The sequence below is a fragment of the Periplaneta americana genome, chromosome 7 (assembly GCF_040183065.1).
Source record: "Periplaneta americana isolate PAMFEO1 chromosome 7, P.americana_PAMFEO1_priV1, whole genome shotgun sequence".
Classification (NCBI taxonomy): Eukaryota; Metazoa; Arthropoda; class Insecta; order Blattodea; family Blattidae; genus Periplaneta; species Periplaneta americana.
In genome coordinates this window covers 7,289,839-7,317,179 of record NC_091123.1, presented here as the reverse complement: position 1 = coordinate 7,317,179, position 27,341 = coordinate 7,289,839, and the positions used below count along the sequence as shown (strand labels likewise).

Sequence of the window (27,341 nt, the reverse complement as noted above, 5' to 3'; positions counted from 1 at the left end):
ATTTACTTTTTAAAGTTGAGCTGTTGTCTTATAAGGGAAGTCCTATTTCCTGAATTAATCCCAACAAACCTCGTCGTTTATTTCTTCAGCTTTTATGAAAGTTGAACCAATATTTTAACATTAAACGTTCAATTCTCACGTTTTTTGGTAGTACTGCTCAATTATTAATTTTTAATCTTAAATTCAGGAGGGGCAACCGTCCAACATTGCCCCCCTGCCAAATAACGCCTCTGTTTGACACATTCTTAACAGAGCCATTCTATAAGTAAAGTTCACTGCCACCGACAACAGAAAACAAATTACTACGGCATATACCAGACGAGGTCACTAAAACCGGCCTAAGCGCGTCATCATTCGAGTATATCTAGTTCATACGTCTGGCTATACTCAGTTATCTCGAGTCAACGTACTGCATTACTGCAATGCAAGCTCAGTTGCTATTCTACTTATAATCATTTCACATTTGTTTATTCTGCAGAAGAAAGAACTCTGATTCTGTCACAAAAATCACGTTAACATTTTTATATCACAATGGAAGTGACCTTAGCATCGATAATTTTATATCCAATCGCCTTCTTAACTGTAATTTTTGTTGCTCTGTGTTGTTACATGGTCAGGAATTTTAATTTCTGGAAAAAACTCGGTATTCCATACTTAAGTCCGATTCCCTTCGTGGGTAACTTGAAGGACACAGTCCTCCAGAAGACAAACATAGGACTCTTCTTGAAGAAAGTGTACGATGAAAACCAGGACAAGCCGTACGTGGGGATCTTCTGTTTCGACCAGCCGTGTTTGGTGGTGGTGGACTTGGAGTTAGTCAAGAATATTCTGATTAAGGATTCGCACAATTTTATAGACAGAGTTGTAAGAGCTGATGAGAAAGTTGACCCCTTTATGGGGAAATCTATAGGTCTTCTGAAAGGACAGCGATGGAGGTACGTAAGGACGAAATTGGAGCCATCCTTCTCAGCTGGAAAGACGAAGAAAATGTTCGAACAGGTTGAAGCCTGCGCCACACAACTGACTCGTATGCTGGAAGAAACAACGGCTGATGGTGAGTACATGAGATCATGTCAGTAATCAGTTCTGCAGTGCGTGCATCTATGAGTTTGTGTATCCAGGCCTTCGTATGTCCTTCCACCCACACTAACTAATTTCTATCTAGATAAGCAGCATTTCATCCATCAACGTAACTAACCAATCAACTGACCACATAGCAATATATCTACTAGTTAACTAGTGATTTATCTCCTTTCTTCCTTGCGTTTCTACTTTCTTCCTCGATATTTGTGTTTTCTTCCTCACTTACATACGTACTTGCTCATCTATTTATGTATCTATCTTCCTAGTTTTGTATCTACCTCTTTTCAGCTACCTCCTCACTTACTAATTATCTACCTGCATATGTATCTATTTATCTACCGGTTTGCTGACCTCTTTTCATCTACCTGCTTAGATATCTACATTATCCATTGAACAATATACCTATCTAACTATACAGAATGAAACATAAGCAAAGTAATTAATTTCAGAGGGCTATTCTTTGAGATATTTCAAACAAAATTCTCCCACAATTTTGCAAGTTTTTGCATCTTTTCGAGATAAAAATTGTTTTATATAAAAACATTTCATAGCGTGCAAATCTAGTCTTTCAGGTAAGGCTTCCTGTAAAGCAGAGGGTGTTCTCCTTGTTGTAGGTCTTCCAGAATGTGTATTGCATGTTGTGTATTCCCAGTCATCATAGAAGCATCACTACCACAGTTTTATCTTGGTTTCGCTCATTGAATCATCCCTGAAAGCCCTCTTAATTGTTTGATTAGTTTCTGCAGATAATGAGACGGTGTCGGGTGGAGTTCCCGGGTAGCTCAGTTGGCAGAGCGCTGGTACGTTCAACCAGAAGTCCCGGGATCGATACCCGGCCCCGGAACAATTTTCCCTCGAAATTATTCAAATCTGCTTTACAGGAAGCTTTACCTGAAAGACTAGATTTGCATAATACATACGTCACTGTGTACGTTAACAGAAAACCACAATTCCAAGTCACACAGAGTTTGTGTGCACTCGATGTGGGTCTCTGGCGTTTCGTCAGCCCACGCGAGTTGTGTGGATATAAAGGGAAAAGTTGAGACGGTGTCGGGTGGAGTTCCCGGGTAGCTCAGTTGGCAGAGCGCTGGTACGTTCAACCAGAGGTCCCGGGATCGATACCCGGCCCCGGAACAATTTTTCCGTCGAAATTATTCAAATCTGCTTTACAGGAAGCTTTACCTGAAAGACTAGATTTGCATAATACATACGTCACTGTGTACGTTAACAGAAAACCACAATTCCAAGTCACATAGAGTTTGTGTGCACTCGATGTGGGTCTCTGGCGTTTCGTCAGCCCACGCGAGTTGTGTGGATATAAAGGGAAAAGTTGAGACGGTGTCGGGTGGAGTTCCCGGGTAGCTCAGTTGGCAGAGCGCTGGTACGTTCAACCCGAGGTCCCGGGATCGATACCCGGCCCCGGAACAATTTTTCCCTCGAAATTATTCAAATCTGCTTTACAGGAAGCTTTACCTGAAAGACTAGATTTGCATAATACATACGTCACTGTGTACGTTAACAGAAAACCACAATTCCAAGTCACACAGTGTTTGTGTGCACTCGATGTGGGTCTCTGGCGTTTCGTCAGCCCACGCGAGTTGTGTGGATATAAAGGGAAAAGTTGAGACGGTGTCGGGTGGAGTTCCCGGGTAGCTCAGTTGGCAGAGCGCTGGTACGTTCAACCCGAGGTCCCGGGATCGATACCCGGCCCCGGAACAATTTTTCCCTCGAAATTATTCAAATCTGCTTTACAGGAAGCTTTGCCTGAAAGACTAGATTTGCATAATACATACGTCACTGTGTACGTTAACAGAAAACCACAATTCCAAGTCACACAGAGTTTGTGTGCACTCGATGTGGGTCTCTGGCGTTTCGTCAGCCCACGCGAGTTGTGTGGATATAAAGAGAAAAGTTGAGACGGTGTCGGGTGGAGTTTCCGGGTAGCTCAGTTGGCAGAGCGCTGGTACGTTCAACCAGAAGTCCCGGGATCGATACCCGGCCCCGGAACAATTTTTCCCTCGAAATTATTCATTTCATAGCGTGTTTTGTGAAAGCCGTTGACTAATGCCTAACATGCTCAGTCAATTTAAGACAATAGTGTACTGTGAGAACAAGTGATGAAAAGAATTTTATTACTTTTTCCCCTTAAATTTACAGAAATTTGATCCGAACAAATATAACTTTTCGTTCTGCGAAGGAAATTTACAAGGTTACATGATTTGTTAGGACCAATTTCTGCATTCAAAGGACAAAATTAAACAATAATAATATGCTCTCTTTAATTGACTGAGCATATCGGCAAGTACATCAATGGCTTTCCCAAAAGAATATTTATCTCGAAAAGGAAGCAAAATTGTTTGAAATATCTCAAAGAATAACCTCCTGACATTACTTACTGTTCACAAGGTATGTATCTACCTACTTATGTACATATCTACCTACGTATCTACTTGTCTACTTATCAACCTACATATCTGTCTATCCGTCCGTCCGTACGCCTGCCTCTTTGTCTCACTATCTACCTACCCAACTATCCATTCATAAACTAACGTAAATTTTTCTTTATTTCTTTCTTCCCTCCTCGCTTTTACCCAACAGAGAGACGCGCTGGGCAGGATGAATAATTCAACACGCGGTCCCCAGGTTCCGCCGTGCTCGTGAAGGACGCCACCATGCGGTACACCATGGACGTGATCGCCTCTTGCGTCTTGGGCATCGACGGCAACTCGCTGGAGAACCCTAACTCCGAATACAAGAAGCATATAGAAGGCATCATGGACTTCTCCATCAGCAAGGGGCTGGCCTGTCTCACTATGTTCGTGTGTCCCGCCTTGCAGAGCTTCTTCAAGCTGCGGTTCGTGGACGAGGACACAACGGAGTTCCTCAGGAGGCTTGTGTGGACCACCGTGGAGTACAGGTTAATTCACACTGTTTACTTTGCTAACGTGACAGAAGTCAGAATAGTCTCACTAAATACAGAATGTCAAAAAAAAAACATTGAATAATTTGAGACGTGGCAGTATTAATCAAACCAGGAAACAAATTCTAGACATATAAAACCTTCCGAAATGCGATTACTCGTTCATCAACATCACAGAATATAACGATTTCTCAAAATATTGAATGTTTTTCTAATACACTGTACAAAAGATACTTATATAATATGGGAAATTTGTTTAAGTAAAATTTTCTCCGAATGGATTAACAAAAAAAACTTTATTTTTATGTTAACGACTATTGGTCATCGACTACTTCTTTTTGTTATAGTTAGTTTACCATCAGTTATGAAACATAATTTATGCAGAAACTGAAGTCAGTTTGTATATATGCAAGATTTGTATAACTTTCTAATTATCTCGTTTTTCTTGACTTACAGATTCCATTATATTATTTATAAAAAAGGACAGCTTCTTCCTAAAACCTCATTACACTTGCTTTAAAGTTAAGTGAATAACATACAATAACGAGAGGCTGATCGAGGCGGTATCGTCTCGGACTCTCATTCGGGAGACCCGGCTTCAAATTCCGAGGACGGTCAATCTGTTAGTGTAAAGGTTCTCCCCACTCGCAAAGGCGAATGCCGAATTGTAATCTAGTTACCATCTACCCCGAATGTTCCGTCCGTTGTCAATAACAAATATGTGTTCGTGTTGTCTTTAGGAGGTACAGATCTCGGAGTATATCTCTGCCTCTGTGCAACGTCACAGTTACGGTGGGGAAGTGAGGGGATGGGAGGAGAGTTTTAATGCTACTATATATTACTGTATACTGAATTTATTAACATAGTGTTATATTTACTCTGTAATTTGCCAATTATAGCTACATTTTACATTTTTGGCTGTGATATCTATACTCAACTCTTTTTAATTTATTTTTATTTGGTATTTATCATTTATATCTATATCTGTGTCTTATATTTTGGTAGTATCTATTTCCTTTTTTTTCATTTTTAATTTTTAATTTGTAATTACACTTGTATCTTGCATTTGTTTGTTTTATCTTTTTTTTCATGTTATATGCAATTCTATGTTTTTTAAACAAATCTGTACTGTCTATTGTAATTCGGGCTTTGCCTTGTAATAGACATAAATAAATAAATAGATAAAAATAAAAATAAATAAATAAATAAATATATGCTTTTCAATACGCTGACCCCACGTTGTAAGATAAGCCATTTGAAATTTAACGGCCACTGACCGACACATATATTCCGAGATCTGGAGTCCTTACGTCGAGATCTCGCGCCAGAGATTGCCTCCATTGTCCATGTCTCATGTGTGATCCACAGAATTATCCGTACCCTACGGGCATTGGCTTCTAAGACCCAATAATAAAATTAAACGAAAAAAAAATACAACAAAAAGAAATAAGTCAACTTAATACTGTAATCCCAAAACTCGCTATTTCCATTTGGTTATTTTTATGATTTATACATACAGTATATTATATGATTATGTTTCAGATTTCTGTCATATTTTAAGCTTTCTTTCCTTCAATACAAGTTTTTGTGATTGTGCGTGTAACTTGAAAACTCGCTCAGTTTGTAAATCGATGGTTAAAAATCTAGACCAGTTCTTTCTTAAAGTAGACTTAACGCGTTTTTGAATCACACGTTTCAATTGAGATTGTAGAGGTTTCTATGTAAAGAGAAGATGCTTTGTATTTCAATCTTGATCCCTTACATGTCACGTTAAGACTGATTTACTATCATCATCGCCTTTATAAAAAGAACAGGACCCTTAACTATGTTACAGTTGTGTTAACGAATCAAACAAAGCCATTAGTAATAATAATAAACCATGTTCAATCACTATTAATTACAGACAAAAACACGGCTCAGGGCGCAACGACTTCTTGGACCGTTTGATTGAGCTCATGAACCAGGAAAAGATGGACACTAGTAATGGCACGAAAACCAGTAAGTAATTTCCTTACACATACTGATTTCTTCTTCAGATCTGTACTATAACATTCTCTAACATTTTGTGCAGAAATTAAGGTAGATAGTATCTATATAGGCTAATATCTTTATTCGTCCATTCACTCATTTATTCCTGCATTTCTTCGAATTCTGCTAATGATCTCTACCATATGACTTCTCCGACAGCCATGGACAGTGATGACTACGTAGCACAGGTTTTCTTCTTCCTGTTTGCCGGGTCCGAGCCTACCTCCAGTACTCTATGTTTCTCCCTGTACGAGCTGGCTTTGCACCCTGACATTCAGCACAGAGTGAGGGAGGAGATAGCCCGAGTATTGGCCCCTCACCAGAATAAACTCACCTATGACAACTTACAGGAACTGCATTACCTGGACATGGTGGTGGCAGGTACGAACAATGATGTGCAAATGTTTAAGGAAATACCAGTTTTCTGCATCTCTGATCCCGGAAAAGTGTTTTTTTTTTTGCATACGGCCTCTTTGTCTCATCGACTGTGCACAATGATTTCTCCCTAATCTAATCAGACGAATTGTGTTCGTATTCAGAATTTGTAAGTCACTTTATCCAACAATTATACAAAAATATTAATAAATATTTTATAGATCTTATTTTGAAATCAAAAACATAAATTGGCGATGACATCGAAATTGATTTTATTTTCTTTTAATTTTGTTTCTTGCACAACACAAAGACATGAATGAAAATGATCAGTCCAAGTTGTCTCCAGACCACTATGTTTAGGAGGAATTAGTTATCAATTGCACATTTAGTACTACGTCATTGGCGAAATTTTCGGAATTCCAATAGTTCCCAGTTCATGCCAGACAGTCACCGCTCTTTTTCTCCTTGCCTTTCCCTTGTTCAGCCTGGGTTCCCTTTGTTTTTCTTGTATTACTCTACTTCTTATTTTATTCTCGCTTCATCTCCTTGTATACCTTTTGTTTTCCTTGTCTTCTCTTGCCATCCTTGCTTTTACCTTATTCACATTGCATTCATTTTTCTTCCTTGCCTTCAAATTTTTCCTCTTATGACCTTCTTTCCTTCCATATATACCACTTATTCACTTGTATTCTCCTTCTTCTCCTTTTATTTCGCTTGTTCTCCTTGTATTTCCTTTGTTTTCATTATATTTATCTTTCTTTTTGTATTTTATTTCTTGTAGTCTTCACCTTGTTTTCCTTGTATTCCCCTTGTTATCCTCGTAGTCCCTTGTTCTCCATGTATTCTCATTGTCTGCTAGCATTTCCCTTGTTATTTTTGTATTCCGCTATTCTCTTTGTATTCCTCTTGCTCTTCTTGCATTCCTTCAGTTCACCTTCCATTCTTCTTGTTACTCCAGTATTCACTTGTTCGTCTTGTATTCCCCTTGTCCTCCTTGTATTTTCATTGTTATTCTTGTATTCCTCCCATTATTGTTGAACCCTTGTTATCTTTCTATTCCCTTGTCACCCTTGTACTCCCCTTTTTACCCTTACATTCTTCTTGTTCACCTTGCATTCCTCTAGTTCTCCTTCTACACTATCTACCAAAAAGTAATTGGGCACTGTTTTTGTCCCTTTAGAACCTCGTGGTACCACCTCTTGTTGCTATAACAGCAGCCACCCTGTCAGGCATGTTCTCCACTAGTTTGTGTAGGATATCTACTGGAATGCGTCGCCATTCCTCTTGCAATATGGCACTCAGTTGGACAATGGAAGTTGGCCGCATTTCCCGAAACCTCAATCGCCGGTCCAATTCGTCTCAAAGGTGCTCAATGTGACTGAGATCAGGACTCTGTGCAGGCCAGTCCAAGCGGTGAACATTACTGTCTGCATACCACTCATAGTAGCCGCCGAAACATGGCATCTAGCACGTGAAATCCTGGGTGCCCAATTACTTTTTGGTAGATAGTGTATTTCCTTGTTTATCTCTTATTCTCATTTTCTCTTTGTATTGCCTTTGTTTTTCTTCCATTTCTCTTGTTGTCCTTCTATTTATTTTGTACTCCTTGTACTCCTATTGTTCTCTTTGCATTACTTTTGTTTTCCGTGTATTCCCATTTTTCTCCTTATATTCCTCTTGCACATGTATTTCTCTATTTCTCCTTGTATTTTCCTTATTATCCTTGCATTCCTATTCTTATCCTTGCAGTCCGTTGTAATCCCCGCATTATCCTTTTTCTTTATTTCCCTAGATCTCATTGTTTTCCCTTTGTTCTCCTTTTATTCCCTTTCTTTTCGTTGTATTCCTCTTGTTCGCCATGTATTCCTATTCTTTTCCTCTAAATCTGCTGTTATTTTCTTGTTGTCCTTGTCTTCTACTCCTCTTCCCTTTGTTCTTGTTTTTCCATATACTGGCCGCAATTTGATCTATAAGGACTCGCGTTAATGATAATAATATTAAAAATCCTCGTAATAATCTTCATCAAATATGTGACTGTTCTAATTCACTTGTCTTCTTCGTATTTGTTTATACAAGATTCACTAATTAATATGGCCTGAAATTGCTTCTGTCTCTGAATCTGGATCCATCTGGTCCACAGAGACTCAAAGGAAGTACCCAGTACTGCCATTCCTGGACCGGAGGTGTGAGAGAGACTATGAGATACCTGACCCACACGGCAGTGGAACTGTCATCCTTCCTGCAGGAACAGCTGTCTACATCCCAATCATTGGAATTCAGAACAATCCAAAATACTTCCCGAATCCGGAAAACTTCGACCCGGAACGATTCACAGAAGAAAACAAAAGGAATCGGTCCAATTTGCTTCACATCCCATTTGGAGAAGGCCCCAGAATATGCATAGGTAAATAATAGTAATATGCGTTACAAGAGCGGTATGTTGAAGTTTTCATGTTCGAGGAAAATTTTGAAAAAGCGAAACGTAGTTGAGCTTTTTTAATTTCCGAGAATTGAAAGAAAACATACAGCTCGTGTATCGTACATTATTTTGTGCGAAGATCGTTTATTACATACCTGAAAGAGGAATTTCTAATTAGTTGCAATGAAATCTCCATCTTGGTTTCTGTTCAATGACGGCAAATTTGCAAAACAAAAATATCTATCTTCAACATTGTTGCTTTAAAATGTTTTCTGTGTTTACTATACTCCAGCAGGCCGTGATATACGTCTGTCTTTTTTTCCCCCCAGTCTATGATGAGTCTGGAATCTTGTTGATTTTTTCACGGCTTCCTTTAATGTTACTTGCATCACGAATGCAGTAACTTTAGCGGAGTTGTAGAGTTTACTTAATTTTTGCAAATATTTAAAAACAATAATTAACAGTGCAATTTAGGTGAAATTGCAGTGGTAAGTTTCCAATTTATAATTATTACTATATTGAACGTCTCTAAAAATAATATGTTAAAAGCCTAAAGCAGTAAAATCTATATATCACTTAAGCGGTAAGAAGAGGTAAATTGTTATGTGTGTTAGGTTGGGAATACTGAATGTGGAATTTTAGACTTTCCGCGGATTGGTTTTGTGCGGAAACCAAGCAAATATGCACGATCTCGCACAAAAGCAAGTTACACATAGCTTCTTATATACTTTACATAAGGATTTTCTTACACATGATATAATTGAAATCTCCTCTCATGTTGATGAAGAAGTACTAATTCATTTAGTATTCAAACGTAATAAACATTATTTGTAAACAAGCTAAGTTTGCATACTTAACACAGTAGGTTAACATCATTTGACTTTTGTCGCGGCCCAAGCTTTGGAAATTGTTGATAAAGATGTTCCTAAACTCGTGATGCACAAAATTGTATGTTTCGCTAAGCCTCGACACATTTACTCCATATTTATTGTATCATAGTACTCTTGTCTATGGCAACCTGTAAAGGTTATAGGAAGAAATTAAAATAAAATAATATTAGAATATTCTGGACCCATACCACAGACATCCTTGTTTCATATCACAATTATTTCACTACACACATAACACAATCTTTCATGATCTCCACAGGGAAGCGGTTTGGCTTGATGCAGGTGAAGATGGGATTGGTTCACATCTTATCCAAATACGAGGTGGCGCCCTGCAAGGATACACCCATCCCCCTTACTCTAGATCCAAAGTCCTTCTTGCTGGTGCCAAAGGACAAGATTCCAATGACTTTCATCAGACACACCTGATTACGTAATACGATGACCTGAAGTTTTGATTTTCACACCACGTACTGCATTTGAAGAACATGAAACTGAAGACTGTGGGCCGGGAGTGGGGATGCCATAACGAAGAAATTAATTCTCAAACACTTTATAATCCTTACGAAAGAATTCAAAACCAACTGCATTAATTTTCTGCAACGCAATCAGTCTTCTGAGCGAGTGTATTGTCTTGCAAGAGCAGAAAAACATTGCCACTACTGTTTTCCATAATTTTTCTGAAGTTCAGTTAACACATTATACATTACGTATTGAATGCTCTTTTAATGGGGATCTCCTATGATGTCGATGACCTCAGACCTCAAAGTGTGTGTTGTAGGATCTATGTTTATTAGACATTATTTTTTTGTTTTGATTCATATTAGCACCTCCTAAAATATTGGATACTTTTTTTAACACCCTGAATACTGTGAGGTAGTGGTAGTAGTAGTAGTAGTAGTAGTAGTAGTAGTAGTAGTAGTAGTAGTAGTAGGTTTATTTTGCCTGGCAGAGTTAAGGCCATGAGGCCTTCTCTTCCACTCAACCAGGTTTCAATAATATACATGAAATACAAAATTAGATTACAAAACAACACAAAAGAAAATACCTTAGAAATTACATAAAATATAGTAGAAAAATACAAATATTCAAGATCAGTTACATAATATAAAATTACAAATAGTCAAGATCGGTTACATCATATATAAAATAAAGTAGAAAATTACACATAATCAAAATCAGTTACATAACATAAGGGGAATATACACACTCACACTCACACACACACACACACACACACACACACACACACAAACACACAATTTATAAGACCTAAAATGCTCGAGATAAATTCGACGATTAATTCACTTGAGATATATTATACAGTTAATATACTAATAGGAGAATACATGTGGGTTACAAGACATAAAATGTTGATTAGCAAAGTCGTACTAAATGGCATACAAATACAAATGATTAAGAAATATATCAAGATAATAAAAAAGTAAAGGAAAAAAAAAGAAGAGAGAGGAGAAAAAAAAACAATTTGGTCATTTAAGACTATTTAGAAACTTCCGCAAGAGTCTAGTTATGTTAATTAAAAACGTGTTAGTGCGCGTGCTTTTCGAGAATTTTCATGTTGCATAAACCCCAAGAAAATGATGTTCGGTAGTAGCAAAAGTATAGAGGTGTCTTTTACCTGTATTAACTATTGGAAGGCGTACAAAAAGTTTCAATCAGTTTTGAAAAAATGGGATCCAAACATTGTCCGATTTTACCTGTAATGACTCCTTCGTTAGTTGCACAAAGTAACCCGCCATCGGTCCCTATCCTGAGCAAGATTAATCCAATCCTTACCATCATATCCCACCTCCCTCAAATACATTTTAATATCCTCCCATGTACGTCTCGGCTTCCAAAGGTATTTCTCCTTCAGGTCCTCAAACTAACACACTATATGCAGTTCTGGATTCGCCCATACGTGCTACATGCCCTGCTCATCTCAAACGTCTGGATTTAATGTTCCTAATTATAAGGTGAAGAATACAATGCGTGCAGTTCTGCGTTGTGTAACTCTCAATTCTCCTGGAACTTCATCCCTCTTAGCCCCAATATTCTCCTGAATACCTTATTCTTGAACACCCTTAATCTCTGTTCCTCTGTTAGTCCAAATTTCACAACTATACAGAAAAACCGATAATACAACTGTTTTATAAATTCATTTAATTTTTTTAAGAAGACTGGATAACAAAAGCTTTTGAATCGAATAAACGGGCATTTTCCCATATTTATTCAAAGTCTGATTTCCTCTCCAGTGTCCTTTACTAATGTTGCTTTGTTAATAAAATGTTTTAAAATTTTGTGGAATGCCCCCTGATTACGAGTATGTAGCCTTAATGTGTAAAAAAAAATGTGAGTTAGCTTTGGTCTAGTACATTATTAATTAATTAGTAATGAAGCAAAATTTAATTCATTACAGCAAAGAAGAGCTAAAATAAAACAATGTGCCAAGTCAAGCTTTTTCTGTACCCAACAAACAGAAAAATTAAAGTTTGATGCTACATGTATGCAGATTATGTAAAACCAAACCTAAAACTTAATAAAATATAAACCAGGAAGAAATAATTCAATTAAAACATTCTGTAAAATTTACTTTTTAAAGTAGAAGTTTTGTTTTATAGGGGACCTCAATTTTCTGAATTAATCCCAACAAACCTAGCTTTCATGAAAGTAGAATACTTTAATATTAAGAGTTTAATTCACATGTTTTTTGGCACTACTACTCAATTATAAATTTTTTTAATCTTAAATTCAGGAGCGGGAAAGCGTCCTACATTCTCCCTCCCCTCAAATAACGCCTCTGTTGTACACATTCTGTAACTAAAGTTCACTGCCACTGACAACAGAAAAGAAATTACTGTCGCATATGACCGACAAGATCACTAAAACCGGCCTGCCCACGTCATAATTCAGAATTTACAATGTCGCAACTGTCACTTCATATTTGTGGCAATACTTATCTCGAGTCCACGTACTGCATTACTCCAATCCAAGCGCAGTTGATATTCTACGTCCAATCCTATCGCATTCGCTTATTCTGCAGAAGAAAGAACTCTGTGTCACAAGAATCACATTAACTTTTTATACCAAAATGGAAGTCACCTTAGCATCGATAATTTTATATCCAATCGCCTTATTAACTGTAATTTTTGTCGCTCTATGTTGTTACATGGTCAGGAATTTTAATTTCTGGAAAAAACTCGGTATTCCATACTTAAAGCCGATTCCCTTCGTGGGTAACTTGAAGGACACAGTCTTCCAGAAGACAAACATAGGACTCTTCTTGAAGAAAGTGTACGATGAAAACCAGGACAAGCCGTACGTGGGGATCTTCTGTTTCGACCAGCCGTGTTTGGTGGTGGTGGACTTGGAGTTAGTCAAGAATATTCTGATTAAGGATTCGCACAATTTTATAGACAGAGCTATAAGGGCTGATGAGAAAGTTGACCCTATTATGGGGAAATCTTTGGGTCTCCTGAAAGGACGGCGATGGAGGCACGTAAGGACGAAACTGGAACCATCCTTCTCAGCTGGAAAGACGAAGAAAATGTTCGAACAGGTTGAAGCCTGCGCCACACAACTGACTCGTATGCTGGAAGAAACAACGGCTGACGGTGAGTACATGAGATCAGGTCAGTAATCAGTTCTGCAGTGCGAGCATCTGTGAGTTTGTGTATCCAGTCCTTCGTATGTCCTTCCACCCACACTAACTAATTTCTACCTAGATAAGTAGCATTTCATCCACCAACGTAACTAACCAATCAACTGCCCACTTATCAATATATCTACTAGTTAACTAGTCATTTATCTACTTGCTTCCTTGCCTTTCTACTTTCCTACTTGATATTTATGTTTTCTTCCATATCTACTTACGTATTTGCTCATCTACTTATGTATCTACTTGCTTACGTATCATTTACCTACCTACTTATTTATCTTCACACGTACCTACCTCTTTTTAGCTACCTGCTTATTTACTAATTATCTACCTGCTTATGTATCTATTTATCTACCATTGTGCCTACCCCTTTTCAGCTACCTACCTACTTACCTATTTGTGTATCTCCTTACGTTTTTAATTATCTTCTGCTTACCTATCTACTATACATTTCCTACCCACCAATCTACCGGTACAATATCTGTCGAACTACCTATCTAACTACACAGAATGAAACGTAAGCAATGTCATTCATTTCAGGGGTTATTCTTTGAGATGTTTCAAACAATTCTCCTACAAATTTGCTCGTTTTTGCATCCTTCTCGAAATAAAAACTGTTTTATCTAAAAAAAAACATTTTATAGTGTATTTTGTGAAAGATATTAATGCCTAATATGCTCAGACAATATAAGAGAGTAGTGTAATTATAACAAGTGATTGAAATAATTTTACTTTTTCCCTTAAATGTGCATAAATTTGATCCTAAAAATTGTAACTTTCCGTTCTGCGAAGGAAATTTACAAGGTTACATTTGTTCGGATCAATTTCTGGACATTTAAAGGAGAAAAATAAAATTATTTCAACAACTTATCATTATAATGCACTACTCTCTTAAACTAACAGAGTATTGGGAATTAAATCAATGGCTTTCCCAAAACACGTTATCAACTGTCTCATATAAAACAATTTTTATCTCGAAAAGGAAGCAAAAACGAGAAAAATTGCATTAAGCTTTTGTTTGAAATATCTCAAAGAATAACCTCCTGAAACTAATGACAGTACTTACGGTTCACACGGTACGTACCTAATACCTATCCATGTGTCTACCTACCTATCTGTCTACTTATCAACTTCCATATCTGTCTATCCGTCCCTCCTTCTGTCCGCCTGTCTCTTTTTCTATCTGTCCATCTATCCATTCAAAAACCAATGTAATTTTTTCCTTCCTTTCTCGCTGTTTTATTTCTTCCTCCCTTTTGCCCAGCAGAGAGACGCGCCACATGTTTTCCAGAAGGCTGGGCAGGATGAACTAATTCAAATTACAAGTTGTAGGGATTTTCTGTAATTTAGCTAAAGCATCTGACTGTATAAATCATAAAATCCTGCTAGACAAATTAGATTATTATGGAATTAAAGGCACTGCACACCAATGGTTTCACTCATATCTCACAGGAAACAGGAAGTCGGTACCATAAATACGCGTCAAAAATGACTTTCATACTCCATCGGCAAGTCTATCGTGCTATTGATGAGTGCGTTATATGTCAGTAAAAATTCTTAATAAACTCCCTATGGATATAAAAAATCAAACTCAAAACATAAGATTATTTAGGGCCAAATTAAAGAAGTATCTAATTTCTCACGTTCATGGCATTCAACGCTTCGTAAATATTTCTGGGTTGTATTAAGTATTGACATTAAAACTTTATATTATACTATTAAACTATATTGTGCAACTCTTCTGTATGGGCTATTCCATCTCAAATCGACCGAAATATAGAGAAAATTGACCTTGCAATTTTTAAATACAATGAAACTTTTCCTGTCCGTAGACAACTGTAATATAATGCTTTGTGCAAAGTTTGAGGCATCAGAACTTAATAGTGTTTAAATTAATAATATTTAAATTTATCGTATTTTCATAAAATTAGCAACTTTAAACTGTTGTGGCTCCGAAACCCTTTCACCCAATGATCAAAATCATGGTTTATTTTGATGCTGAGAAGTTAAAGTTTATATTGACATATAAACAGATTTTCTTACTTTTTATGGAAATGGAGAAATTTAGATTTTACTTCATTAAGACGCCTTTGGCCACGAAAAAATATTTTTAAAATATATGGTTAGATTCCGCATTGAAAATACAAATAAACACATATTTTTTTACTGATGGTATGTTGATAAGAAAGTATTGAAAATATCAAATAAAGAAAATAAATAGTACGCGCGTGAACTAACCAGCTGACTGTGAGACGGGAGCTAGTCGAGACAAGCAAGGCCAGGAGACAAACGCGTGATGTGTCGTCTAGCAGTCATGGCTGTGCTAGCTTTATCACAGGTTTTCATAAACACAGGAGTAAAATGCCTCCCAACGCTCGCTTATCTTCAGCTCTCGGCCAGCAGCCCGTGCGGTCTTGGTGCGGTACTGCGCCGTTCAAGTCTAGGCGTGTGAAAATAATTTATTTAATACCCTCGAAACTTATTGCCGAATCCCTCTTAATAATGCAAAGTTTTTTCTCAATATTTTTTTACATTTTTACAAATGGCCAAAAAGCCTAAAAGCAAGTAAAATCAGATTATCTGTCTCTCTGTGTACAATAAAAAAAATAAGGATTACTTCTTAACATAACCTACCAAATGTCAGCTTCAAAATAAGCTCTCGTTCAATGTTCGCAGTAAATGGTTCCAGAGTTCTGAGCGCTGAAAGAGGTTTGTTTTTTTATAAAATACGCTGAATTTGTCGCTCAATAATGCAAAAACCATTTCACTTTCGATAGTATATTTTTTAAAATGCACTCCCCTCAGGACCTTGTGTAAGTAGGGAAAAAATGAGAGTATAAAAAATGGGAGGTTTTTTACTGATCGATTTCATATGGAATAGCCCGTATATATTTCAATTAGACTGTGACTATAATTAAATCTTTGTAGTGCTATTAAGATTCATTTCCCCCGTTTGACATGTTCCATATTCCAGCTGTGAAGCTATGTACCATACCACAAATGTAAATAAATAAAATGCAATTCAACACGCGGTCCCCAGGTTGCCCCGTGCTCTTGAGGGACGCCACCATGCGGTACACCATGGACGTGATCGCCTCTTGCGCCTTGGGCATCGACGGCAACTCGCTGGAGAACCCGGACTCCGAATACAAGAAGTACATAGAGGGCATCATGGACTTCTCCATCAGGAAGGGGCTGGCAGGTCTCACCATGTTCGTGTGTCCCGCCTTGCAGAGCTTCTTCAAGCTGCGGTTCGTAGAAGAGGATACCTCTGAGTTCCTCAGGAGGCTTGTGTGGACCACCGTGGAGTACAGGTTAACTCACACTGTTTACTTTGTTAACGTGACAGAAGTCAGAATAGTCTCACTAAATACAGGATGTCAAAAAATCATTGAATAATTTGAGAGGAGGCAATATTAATCAAACAAGGAAACAAAGTCTAAACATGTAAAACCTTCCGAAATCTAATTACTTGTTCATCAACATCACAGATTTGTTCAATGTGATTCTCATTTTAAAAAATCATTCGATATTCTAAATCGTGGTAATAATAATAATAATAATAATAATAATAATAATAATAATAATAATACTTACTTACTTACAAATGGCTTTTAAGGAACCCGAAGGTTCACTGCCGCCCTCACATAAGCCCGCTTGCGGTCCCTATCCTATGCAAGATTAATCCAGTCTCTATCATCATACCCCACCTCCCTCAAATCCATTTTAATATTATCCTCCCATCTACGTCTCGGCCTCCCTAAAGGTCTTTTCCCCTCCGGTCTCCCAACTAACACTCTATATGCATTTCTGGATTCGCCCATACGTGCTACATGCCCTGCCCATCTCAAACGTCTGGATTTTAAGTTCCTAATTATGTCAGGTGAAGAATACAATGCGTGCAGTTCTGTGTTGTGTAACTTTCTCCATTCTCCTGTAACTTCATCCCGCTTAGCCCCAAATATTTTCCTAAGCACCTTATTCTCAAACACCCTTAACCTATGTTCCTCTCTCAGAGTGAGAGTCCAAGTTTCACAACCATATAGAACAACCGGTAATATAACTGTTTTAATAATAATAATAATAATAATAATAATAATAATAATAATAATAATAATAATAATCCGTGGTGCCACAGCACTTGAAGGGCTCACGCCGACCAGCCGGCTGCTGGCCTCACGTCCACATGCCGAAGCAGAGGTAGATGATCATCCAACCAGAATGGAGATATCGTGTGTTTAGCACAATGGTTCCCCCCCACCCCAATCGTTATAGCTGACTTTGTTCTTGGTCCTACAATGCAAAGAGTGGAATTTCAGTTAGACTCGTCTTCAGACAAGCTACTGTATTGCAATAATTTAAGGACCCCTTCTACAGCCTTTTCAATCAGTCACTTATCCCCGTTTCTCTATGCGAACAGATGTAGGCCTACAACCTATTTCGGAAGTACGTCTAGTGTTGTTGTCTCTTTGTCAAACTGAGTGTGAATTTACAGTAAAATATTCTCTGAATGGATTGACAGAAATTACGTTATTTCGATTTAACCCTTCTGCTACCAAGGTTTTTAGCAACTTACTACTAGCAAGAGGGGTAATACAATTACCAAATAAAAATCATATACCGATCTATGTATTATTGACTACAGGCTTCCAAAAAATGTAAATAATATGAAATAATCATCTTATTTATAAAAAATGCAAGGTGATTCAAAAGGCCTGTTTCATTTTGTTGAAAACGTATACCAAAATCAATTAACTTCAGATATGTATATATACGAAGTATACATTTAAATGTACCTCCCTTTCAACACAAGACAAACTGAATGATATAAGTTTTGACATGGTGGAAAACACATTTACAAGCAGTGAGAGTCACAATACTGTAACATAAAGTGGAAATCATTTCAGTAAATTCTTGAAATTTAAATATTCGAATACCATATATACAACCATGAGTATCTAATAATAATTTGTTTATAATAAAGTAAAATGAAAAAAAAATAAGTTCTAAAAATAAGTAAATAAAAATATGTAACTAATACATAAATCAAATTTCATTTCTTTGTTGAAATTCAAATATTCGAGCACCACCTATACTACAATGATCATCTCGAAAAAAGGCTCCACTAATAATACTACCCAACATGAAATTTACCTTCGTGAATATAATACATGTTTTTAAGTCTGTTTTCAAGCGTAGATTCTGAAAACAATGCTTAAAATGTCACATCACATCACAACTTTTAGATATTTTAGATATCTTACACAGAAAACGAGTTTGCGTGCCATCTGGTAACATTCGTGTCATATGTTGGCTACCCCTGTCCTACATGATTATTTACATAAATATGTTCTTACAAAATATAAAGATTAAAATGTGTTATTTGTTATACCATCTAACCAAGCCTTTGTCAGTTATCAGGATACCGGTAATAAATCTGTCTTTTCTTCTAGAAGTAGACACTGCAAAGAGATAAACCCAGGTAGAGACCGGTCTGACACTTCTAATGGGGTTGTAAAGTAATATAATTTCCTGCATAAAACGTGGTGTAACTTATGTGCGAATGTATGTTTCTGTGCAGACGTTAATGGTTTAATGAGTGAACTAAGGGTTCAGCATAATCTAGATGTTTGGCGATTGTTCATAGATTCATCTAAGCGTAGCTTAAAAGCAGTGTTACTTCATAATTATAATTAATTTCCATCTGTTCCGGTTTTTCATTCTATAGGTCTTAAGGGGAGAGGATGGTATTTTTTTTTAACTTTTATCCTATTTGGTATAAATTATTAATTTTTTGTATGTAGAGAGCTCATAGCTGTGGCAACTCAACCAAATAAAAAAAATTTGAAAAAAAAAAAAATTATTTGGGGGCCCAAATTTGAAAAAAATATACCCAATGCAGGATTGTACTAAAACCGATATATCTAAACCGTTTTTAAAGATAGATTCAAACAGTTTTTGCAATGTATTCGCAAAAGTATGTCCTACAAACTGTCTGTAACAGAATTTTGATATTAGTCCTTGCGTTTGTAAAATAAACAATTAAAATTTAGTAACAATTTTCTGATTTCCTTTCTCGCAAACAAACGGACGTATTTTTAAAATGAAATCAATTAACAAAATTCTGTTAAAGACAAAAGTTTCCTAATAGTCTAAAGAATGTGTGTTCTAAATTCCATGCATGTATCTTTAATAGTTCAGAAATTATATCCATTTTGTCTGGCAATGTAACAAAAAAAAAAAAAAAAACGAAGTTACTGGAAACCGAAAAACCTGGCGTGTGATTTAAAAACCCATAGCGCAGGAAGTTTAAAAATGACGTCTCAACATCCGATAAGGGCACAAATACAAAATTTTATGCAATGCATTCCACACATATCAAAGCTTATTTTAAAGAAAAAAATTTTGAAAATTTAATTTTTCGGAAACAACAATAAAAGTGGGCGAGTGATTTAAAAATCCATAATGCAGGAAGTTTAAAAATGGCGATCCACACATATCACAGGGTATTTTAAAGAATTTTTTTTTTTTAATTTACTCATTTTTCACCAAAAATACCATTCTCTCCCCTTAAAGAAAGTTATGAAAGTATGGCTAAGATTAACCTCTGCGGTGGCTGAATGGTCAGACCTTCAGGCTGTCACGCAGGTGGCCAGGGTTCGATTCCCGGTCAGGTCTTGATTGAAAAAATCCATAGTGACACTTGTGGCGGACAAGGTCGCAGTTGGGGTTTTTCCCGGGGTTCTGCCGTTTTTCCCAAATTAGGCATTTACACCATTCCGTCACCATTTCTACATTTCATTATCATTCCGTAGCGTTTCCATAACGCCGGCCGGCGACGTATGAAGGGGGTTGGCCTAGGGACGAGTAGGGTTGCCTGCTTGAAACCTGGACGATGTAGCTTTGGGAATGCGTCACCAGAGGGCTAGCGCAATAGATCCGAACAAGGTCGCAGTGCTGGGCCATAGTGTCCCCCTCCATTAAATTCAATTCAATTGAATGGCTAAGATTTGCGTGCTTTAAAATATGAAGCTCATTTTTGGAAGATAAGTGCTGACTTTAAAAGTAAATGGTTTGCAGCTTGGTATGCAAGGGGATTATTGTTGTTTTTTGTGTTTGTGGGACAGCCGTGCTACAGAAAAACATCATATGGTACAGTGCAACAGTGGGACAAGCAGCAGGAAAATGTTCGGGGGGGGGGGAAAGTAATGTAAAAGAAACATCATTGGTTCAAATCAAGATTTCAGGTATAACTCCCTGTAAAGTTGATTTGAATAATTTCAAGAGAAAAATTGTTCCGGAGCCGGGCATCGAACCTGGGACCTTTGGTTAAACGTACCAACGCTCTCCCAACTGAGCTACCCGGCAACTCTACCAGACACCGATCCAATTTTTCCCTCTATATCAACAGACCTCAAAGTGGGCTGACAACCGTCAAACAACCAACATTGAGTGCACAATAACTCTGTGTGACTTAAATTGTGGTTTTCTGTTAACGAACAGTGACGTGTATTATGCAAATCAAGCTTTCAGGTATAACTCCCTGTAAAGTTGATTTGAATAATTTCAAGAGAAAAATTGTTCCGGAGCCGGGCATCGAACCTGGGACCTTTGGTTAAACGTACCAACGCTCTCCCAACTGAGCTACCCGGGAACTCTACCAGACACCGATCCAATTTTTCCCTCTATATCCACAGACCTCAAAGTGGGTTGACAACCGTCAAACAACCAACATTGAGTGCACAATAACTCTGTGTGACTTAAATTGTGGTTTTCTGTTAACGAACAGTGACGTGTATTATGCAAATCAAGCTTTCAGGTATAACTCCCTGTAAAGTTGATTTGAATAATTTCAAGAGAAAAATTGTTCCGGAGCCGGGCATCGAACCTGGGACCTTTGGTTAAACGTACCAACGCTCTCCCAACTGAGCTACCCGGGAACTCTACCAGACACCGATCCAATTTTTCCCTCTATATCCACAGACCTCAAAGTGGGTTGACAACCGTCAAACAACCAACATTGAGTGCACAATAACTCTGTGTGACTTAAATTGTGGTTTTCTGTTAACGAACAGTGACGTGTATTATGCAAATCAAGCTTTCAGGTATAACTCCCTGTAAAGTTGATTTGAATAATTTCAAGAGAAAAATTGTTCCGGAGCCGGGCATCGAACCTGGGACCTTTGGTTAAACGTACCAACGCTCTCCCAACTGAGCTATCCGGGAACTCTACCAGACACCGATCCCATTTTTCCCTCTATATCCACAGACCTCAAAGTGGGCTGACAACCGTCAAGCAACCAACACTGAGTGCACACTGACTCTGTGTGACTTAAATTGTGGTTTTCTGTTAACGAACAGTGACGTGTATTATGCAAATCAAGCTTTCAGGTATAACTCCCTGTAAAATTGATTTGAATAATTTCAAGAGAAAAATTGTTCCGGGGCCGGGCATCGAACCCGGGATCTTTGGTTAAACGTACCAACGCTCTCCCAACTGAGCTACTCGGGAACTCTAACCGACACCGATCCATTTTTCCCTCTATATCCACAGACCTCAAAGTGGGCTGACAACCGTCAAGCAACCAACATTGAGTGCACACTAACTCTGTTTGACTTAAATTGTGGTTTTCTGTTAACGAACAGTGACGTGTATTATGCAAATCAAGATTTCAGGTATAACTCTCTGTAAAGTTGATTTGGTTCAGCCTGATAAGATTCTTCTTTCTCCCTTACACGTACAACTTAGTAATAGTAATAATAATAATAATAATAATAATAATAATAATAATAATAATAATAATAATAATAATAATAATAAACCATGCCTAATTACTATTAATTACAGACAAAAACACGGCTCAGAGCGCAACGACTTCTTGGACCGTTTGATTGAGCTCATGAACCAGGAAAAGATGGACGCTAGTAACGGCACGAAAACCAGTAAGTTATTTCCTTACACATACTGATTTATCCTCCAGATCTGTACTATAACATTCTCTAACACTAGACATTAAGGTAAATACTAATCTATATAATATCTTTATTTGCTCATCACTCGTTTATTCTGCTAATTATCTCTACCGTATGACTTCTCCGACAGCCATGGACAGTGATGACTACGTAGCACAGGTTTTCTTCTTCCTACTTGCCGGGTTCGAGACTTCCTCCACTACTCTGTGCTTCTCCCTATACGAGCTGGCTTTGCACCCCGACATTCAGCAGAGAGTGAGGGAGGAGATAGCCCGAGTATTGGCCCCTCACCAGAATAAACTCACCTATGACAGCTTACAGGAACTGCATTACCTGGACATGGTGGTGGCAGGTACGAACAATGATGTGCAGATTTTCAAGGAAATAGCTATAATAATTTCTTTCTACTCTAATCAGGCGAATTCTATTCGCATTCACAATTTATAAGTCACTTTATCCAAGAATTATATAACAATTTTAATAAATATTTAATAGATCTTAGTTTGAAATCAAAGACATAAATTGGCGATGACTTCGAAAGTGATTTTCTTTTCTTTTCATTGTTTCTTGCATAACACAAAGAGATGAATGAAATGATCAGTCCAATATGTCTCCAGACCACTATGTTTAGCAGAAATTAGTTTTCAATTGCACAATTAGTACTATGTCATTGGCGAAATATTCGGAATCCCAATAGTTCCCAGTTCATGCCAGCAAGTCACCGCTCCTCTTCTCCTTGTTTTTCCCTTGTTCTCCTTGTATTCCTCTACATATTATTCCATTCTGGCTTGTTCTCCTGTCTTCTCTGCCTTCTTTGTTTTTCTCTTATTCTCATTGTAATCATCTTTCTTTCTTGCCTTCCCCTTGTTCCTCTTATGATCTTCTTTCCTTCCATATATACCCCTTATTCTCTTGTATTCTCCTTCTTCTGCTTGTATTCCTCTTGTTCTCCTTCTATTTCCTTTGTTTTCATTGTATTTAACTTTCTTCTTGTACTAAACGTATGCTCTTCTTGCATTCCCCTTGTTATCCTCGTTATTTTCTCTGTTATGCTTGTAGTCCCTTGTTCTCCATATATTCCCATTGTCTGCTTACATTTCCCTTGTTATTCTTGTATTCCGGTCTTCTCCTTATATTCCTCTAGTTCTTCTTGCATTTCTCCAGTTCTCCTTCCATTTCTATTGTTACACCTGTATTTATTTGTTCTCCTTGCATTCCCCTCGTCTTCTTTGCATTCCCTTGTTATCCTTGTATTCCCTTGTTTATCTTGTATTCTGTTTTCTCTTTCTATTGCCTTTGTTTTCTTTGTATTCCCCTTGTTGTCCTTGTATTCCCTTTGTTCTTGTATTCACAATGTTCTCTTTCCATTACGTTTGTTTTCCGTGTATTCCCGTTTTTCACCTTATATTCCTCTTGTACTTGTATTCTCTAATTCTCCATGTCTTTTCCTTGTTATCCTCGCATTCTTTTTGTTACACTTGTATTCCGTTGTTACCCTCGAATTTCCCTTGATCTCCTCATATTCCCCTTGTAGCTTCATTCCCTTTGCTTTCCTTGTATTCCTCGTATTCCTCATGCTCTTGTATTCCTCTAATTCTCCTTGTATTTCCTTGTTATCCTCGTCTTCTACTCCTCTTCCCTTTGTTCTCTTTGTTTTTTCATATACTGGCCGCTATTTGATCAGAAAATCTCTTCTTCTGTAAGGGCTCACGTTAATGATAATATTAAAAACGCTCGCTCATAGTTAAATATTACTTTTATAATAATTCAACTGTGTTCTACCTATTTGTATAATATATACCAGATTAACTGATTAATATAGTCAGAAATTGCTTCTTAGTCTGGACCCATCTTGTCCACAGAGACTCAAAGGAAGTACCCAATACTGCCGTTTCTGGACCGGAGGTGCGAGAGAGACTATGAGATACCTGACCCACACGGCAGTGGAACTGTCATCCTTCCTGCAGGAACAGCTGTCTACATTCCAATCATTGGAATTCAGAACAATCCAAAATACTTCCCGAATCCAGAAAACTTTGACCCGGAACGATTTTCAGTAGAAAACAAAAGGATCCGGTCCAATTTGCTTCATATTCCATTTGGAGAAGGCCCCAGAATATGCATAGGTAAATAAAAGCATGTTACACATAGTTTCTTATATACTTTACATAAGAATTTCCTAACACATTTTATATTATGTACTGAATGATTGTTTAATTGAAATCTCCTATCATGTCGACGAACAAGCACTCATATATCGGCAGATATTAATTCATTTAATATTCAAACAGAATAAGCACTATTTGTAAACCAGCTAAGTTTTCATACTTAACACAGTAGGTTAATATCATTTGACTTGTGTCGTGACTGAAGCTTTGGAAACCGCTGATAAAAATGTTTCTAAACTCATGATGGCAATCCTAGATTTACATCACAATTATTACATTATACACATAACACAATCTTTTATGATCTCCACAGGGAAGCGGTTTGGCTCTATGCAGGTGAAGACGGGATTGGTCCACATCTTATCCAAATACGAGGTGGCGCCCTGCAAGGATACACCCATTCCTCTTATTCTAGACCCGAAGGTCTTCACGCTGGCGGCAAAGGACAAGATTCCGATGGCTTTCAACAGACAAATCTGATTACATAATATGATGACCTAAAGTCTGATTTTCATACCACGTCCAAGTATTTGATGAAGAACATGAAACTGAGGAATAATTCGTTCTTGAATAAGCAGCGGGAAAATTTCATCTTGTGTAATATTGATGTCGGGAAAGAAGCAACAAACAGGCCAATGAAAGTGTATCTCCCAACCCTTTGGATCTTAGCCACTACTCTTTGAAATTAAATGATTACGGAGTTTGTGTAAATGACCTAAAATCTACTTGAGTACTGGCGAGTGCTGCTGTACGATGAAAACAGGCGATTACCGCATCAAGGACAACAAACACACATAAAATAATTATTTCAAAAGTAGGACTGTGTTGTGCATTACAAAAGAATATATAGAGTCTTTTCTGTAAACGTTTAACTTAAAATGTTACTGTTTCACAGGACTACTTTTAATGAAATGTTTAAGCCTACATTACGAAGCTTTAGTTTTGAGGGTGTTAGAAACAATAGACTGTCCCGGTACTATTTCGCATTGTCTGTAATGAGGCGATATTAGCGATCCTAGTGGTGAGCAACTACCTAATGTTTGCATATTTACTACGTATTGAGCTTCGTGACTGTATATACTAGACTGTGTTTCTACCATGAACATTTTTAAATTAATGTTTTCTTCTTTTTTTTCTTTTTTTTTTTTACTTTAAACATCTAAATTTATTCTATAACTTACATATTTATGTTTAATTATAGGTTCACTTATGCCTATTAACTAATTCTTCCATGTCATCACACTGTATCCAGGTTAGCATAAACATATTATATTTAATTTGAAAATTAATTTCTAATTTATAATTCAAATGTTCCCTTGTTTAGCACAATAAAGAAAACTACTGTCATCGGAACCAAATCTATGGCAATCTGATTTCAAGCCATTTTTTTTTTCTATTTTTTCATACACCTTAACAACCTTCTTCTCTTAAAAGTTTAACAACAAACAAATGTTACGTTGAAGTGTGAGGAACGGATCATTAAAAAATAACTCTGAATGTTACTGGATAAGTGTGGAGAAATAATATCTTCTTTGTCGTTTATAGAGCACAAAGCTGCGTAACTATGGTAACCGTGAGGTGAGCTACATCGTTGGAAGGTAAGCCCAGTGTTATATCTCTACTTTTCCTCTACTCCCCTGAGCAGGGGTTGTAATTGAAGGATTACGAACTTTCCTCCCCTGAGGGACTACTTTCCTCTATTCTACATTCTACAGGCGTCGATTATGTTTCAGACCTGCAGCTGCGTGCGAAGAGGGCTCTGAAGATTCTATTAGGGAAAAAAAATTTAACACAGTAAAGGAAAACCTGTCTGTTGCTGCTATATTTGTAACAGGAAGAAACAAGATGGGGAGGGAAAATCCTACAAGACTCGTTTCCTTGTTCTGTTGCTGTAATGTTGGAAGATTGCCCTAGTTCCGACTAGTGGCAAGAAATAAACAGTGTCGTGCAAAGAGAAAACACTATCTCATTATGCATTGTACAAAGTAACTTCTAAACAGTAGTTTTATGGAAATTTGCATCGAAGGTGTTTTGGGCTGGATTAGTGTAATGCACGCCACAAAAGCTATTGTTTCTCAAACTGGAGTACGCATATCCTTCATTAAAAGTAATTACTTACTTACTTACTTACAAATGGCTTTTAAGGAACCCGAAGGTTCATTGCCGCCCTCACATAAGCCCGCCATCGGTCCCTATCCTGTGCAAGATTAATCCAGTCTCTATCATCATACCCCACCTCCCTCAAATCCATTTTAATATTATCCTCCCATCTACGTCTCGGCCTCCCTAAAGGTCTTTTTCCCTCCGGTCTCCCAACTAACACTCTATATGCATTTCTGGATTCGCCCATACGTGCTACATGCCCTGCCCATCTCAAACGTCTCGATTTTATGTTCCTAATTATGTCAGGTGAAGAATACAATGCGTGCAGTTCTGTGTTGTGTAACTTTCTCCATTCTCCTGTAACTTCATCCCGCTTAGCCCCAAATATTTTCCTTAGCACCTTATTCTCAAACACCCTGAACCTATGTTCCTCTCTCAGAGTGAGAGTAAATTCATTAAAAGTAATTAGCGTACTAAAATAAAAAGTGAAGGAAACCTCTGCGCTCTATCAGGGATACACCCGCACGTAAAATACGTCACCCAGTTTCGGGAATGAATTTACAGCGGTGTTAGTTTGAATGCTTTTTGTTTCTATTTACAAATGAAGAGCATAAGTCGATGATAAGAGAACAAAATAATTTTCTGTTCGTAAGAAGCAATATTTCGAAATTAGTCCCAGTCCACATCAAATTTTTCACTATGGTTCACTCAAAGTATATTGTACGTG

General features: G+C 37.4%; 2 protein-coding genes across 2 annotated transcripts; both read left to right on the top strand.

Moving 5' to 3' along the window:
* The first annotated feature begins 483 nt into the window (after positions 1-483).
* On the top strand, positions 484-10,400 carry LOC138702853 (cytochrome P450 6j1-like). The gene is made up of 6 exons (XM_069830202.1): positions 484-1,054; positions 3,727-4,000; positions 5,907-6,001; positions 6,191-6,412; positions 8,547-8,810; positions 9,975-10,400. The coding sequence occupies exons 1-6, from the start codon at positions 532-534 to the stop codon at positions 10,139-10,141; spliced, it is 1,545 nt and encodes a 514-aa protein (XP_069686303.1). The 5' UTR covers positions 484-531; the 3' UTR covers positions 10,142-10,400.
* Positions 10,401-12,635: 2,235 nt separating this feature from the next.
* Positions 12,636-25,879, top strand: LOC138702852 (cytochrome P450 6j1-like). Its single transcript, XM_069830201.1, has 6 exons — positions 12,636-13,326; positions 16,411-16,684; positions 22,219-22,313; positions 22,474-22,695; positions 24,206-24,469; positions 24,825-25,879. The coding sequence occupies exons 1-6, from the start codon at positions 12,804-12,806 to the stop codon at positions 24,989-24,991; spliced, it is 1,545 nt and encodes a 514-aa protein (XP_069686302.1). The 5' UTR covers positions 12,636-12,803; the 3' UTR covers positions 24,992-25,879.
* The last annotated feature ends 1,462 nt before the right edge of the window (positions 25,880-27,341 follow it).

Bases quoted from the DNA above. Each gene is read 5' to 3' on its own strand.
- LOC138702853 (XM_069830202.1), top strand. From the start codon at position 532: ATGGAAGTGACCTTAGCATCGATAATTTTATATCCAATCGCCTTCTTA. The intron at 1,055-3,726 runs GTGAGTACATGA...CGCGGTCCCCAG, and splicing joins GGAAGAAACAACGGCTGATG to GTTCCGCCGTGCTCGTGAAG. The intron at 4,001-5,906 runs GTTAATTCACAC...TATTAATTACAG, and splicing joins TGGACCACCGTGGAGTACAG to ACAAAAACACGGCTCAGGGC.
- LOC138702852 (XM_069830201.1), top strand. From the start codon at position 12,804: ATGGAAGTCACCTTAGCATCGATAATTTTATATCCAATCGCCTTATTA. The intron at 16,685-22,218 runs GTTAACTCACAC...TATTAATTACAG, and splicing joins TGGACCACCGTGGAGTACAG to ACAAAAACACGGCTCAGAGC. The intron at 22,696-24,205 runs GTACGAACAATG...TCTTGTCCACAG, and splicing joins CCTGGACATGGTGGTGGCAG to AGACTCAAAGGAAGTACCCA.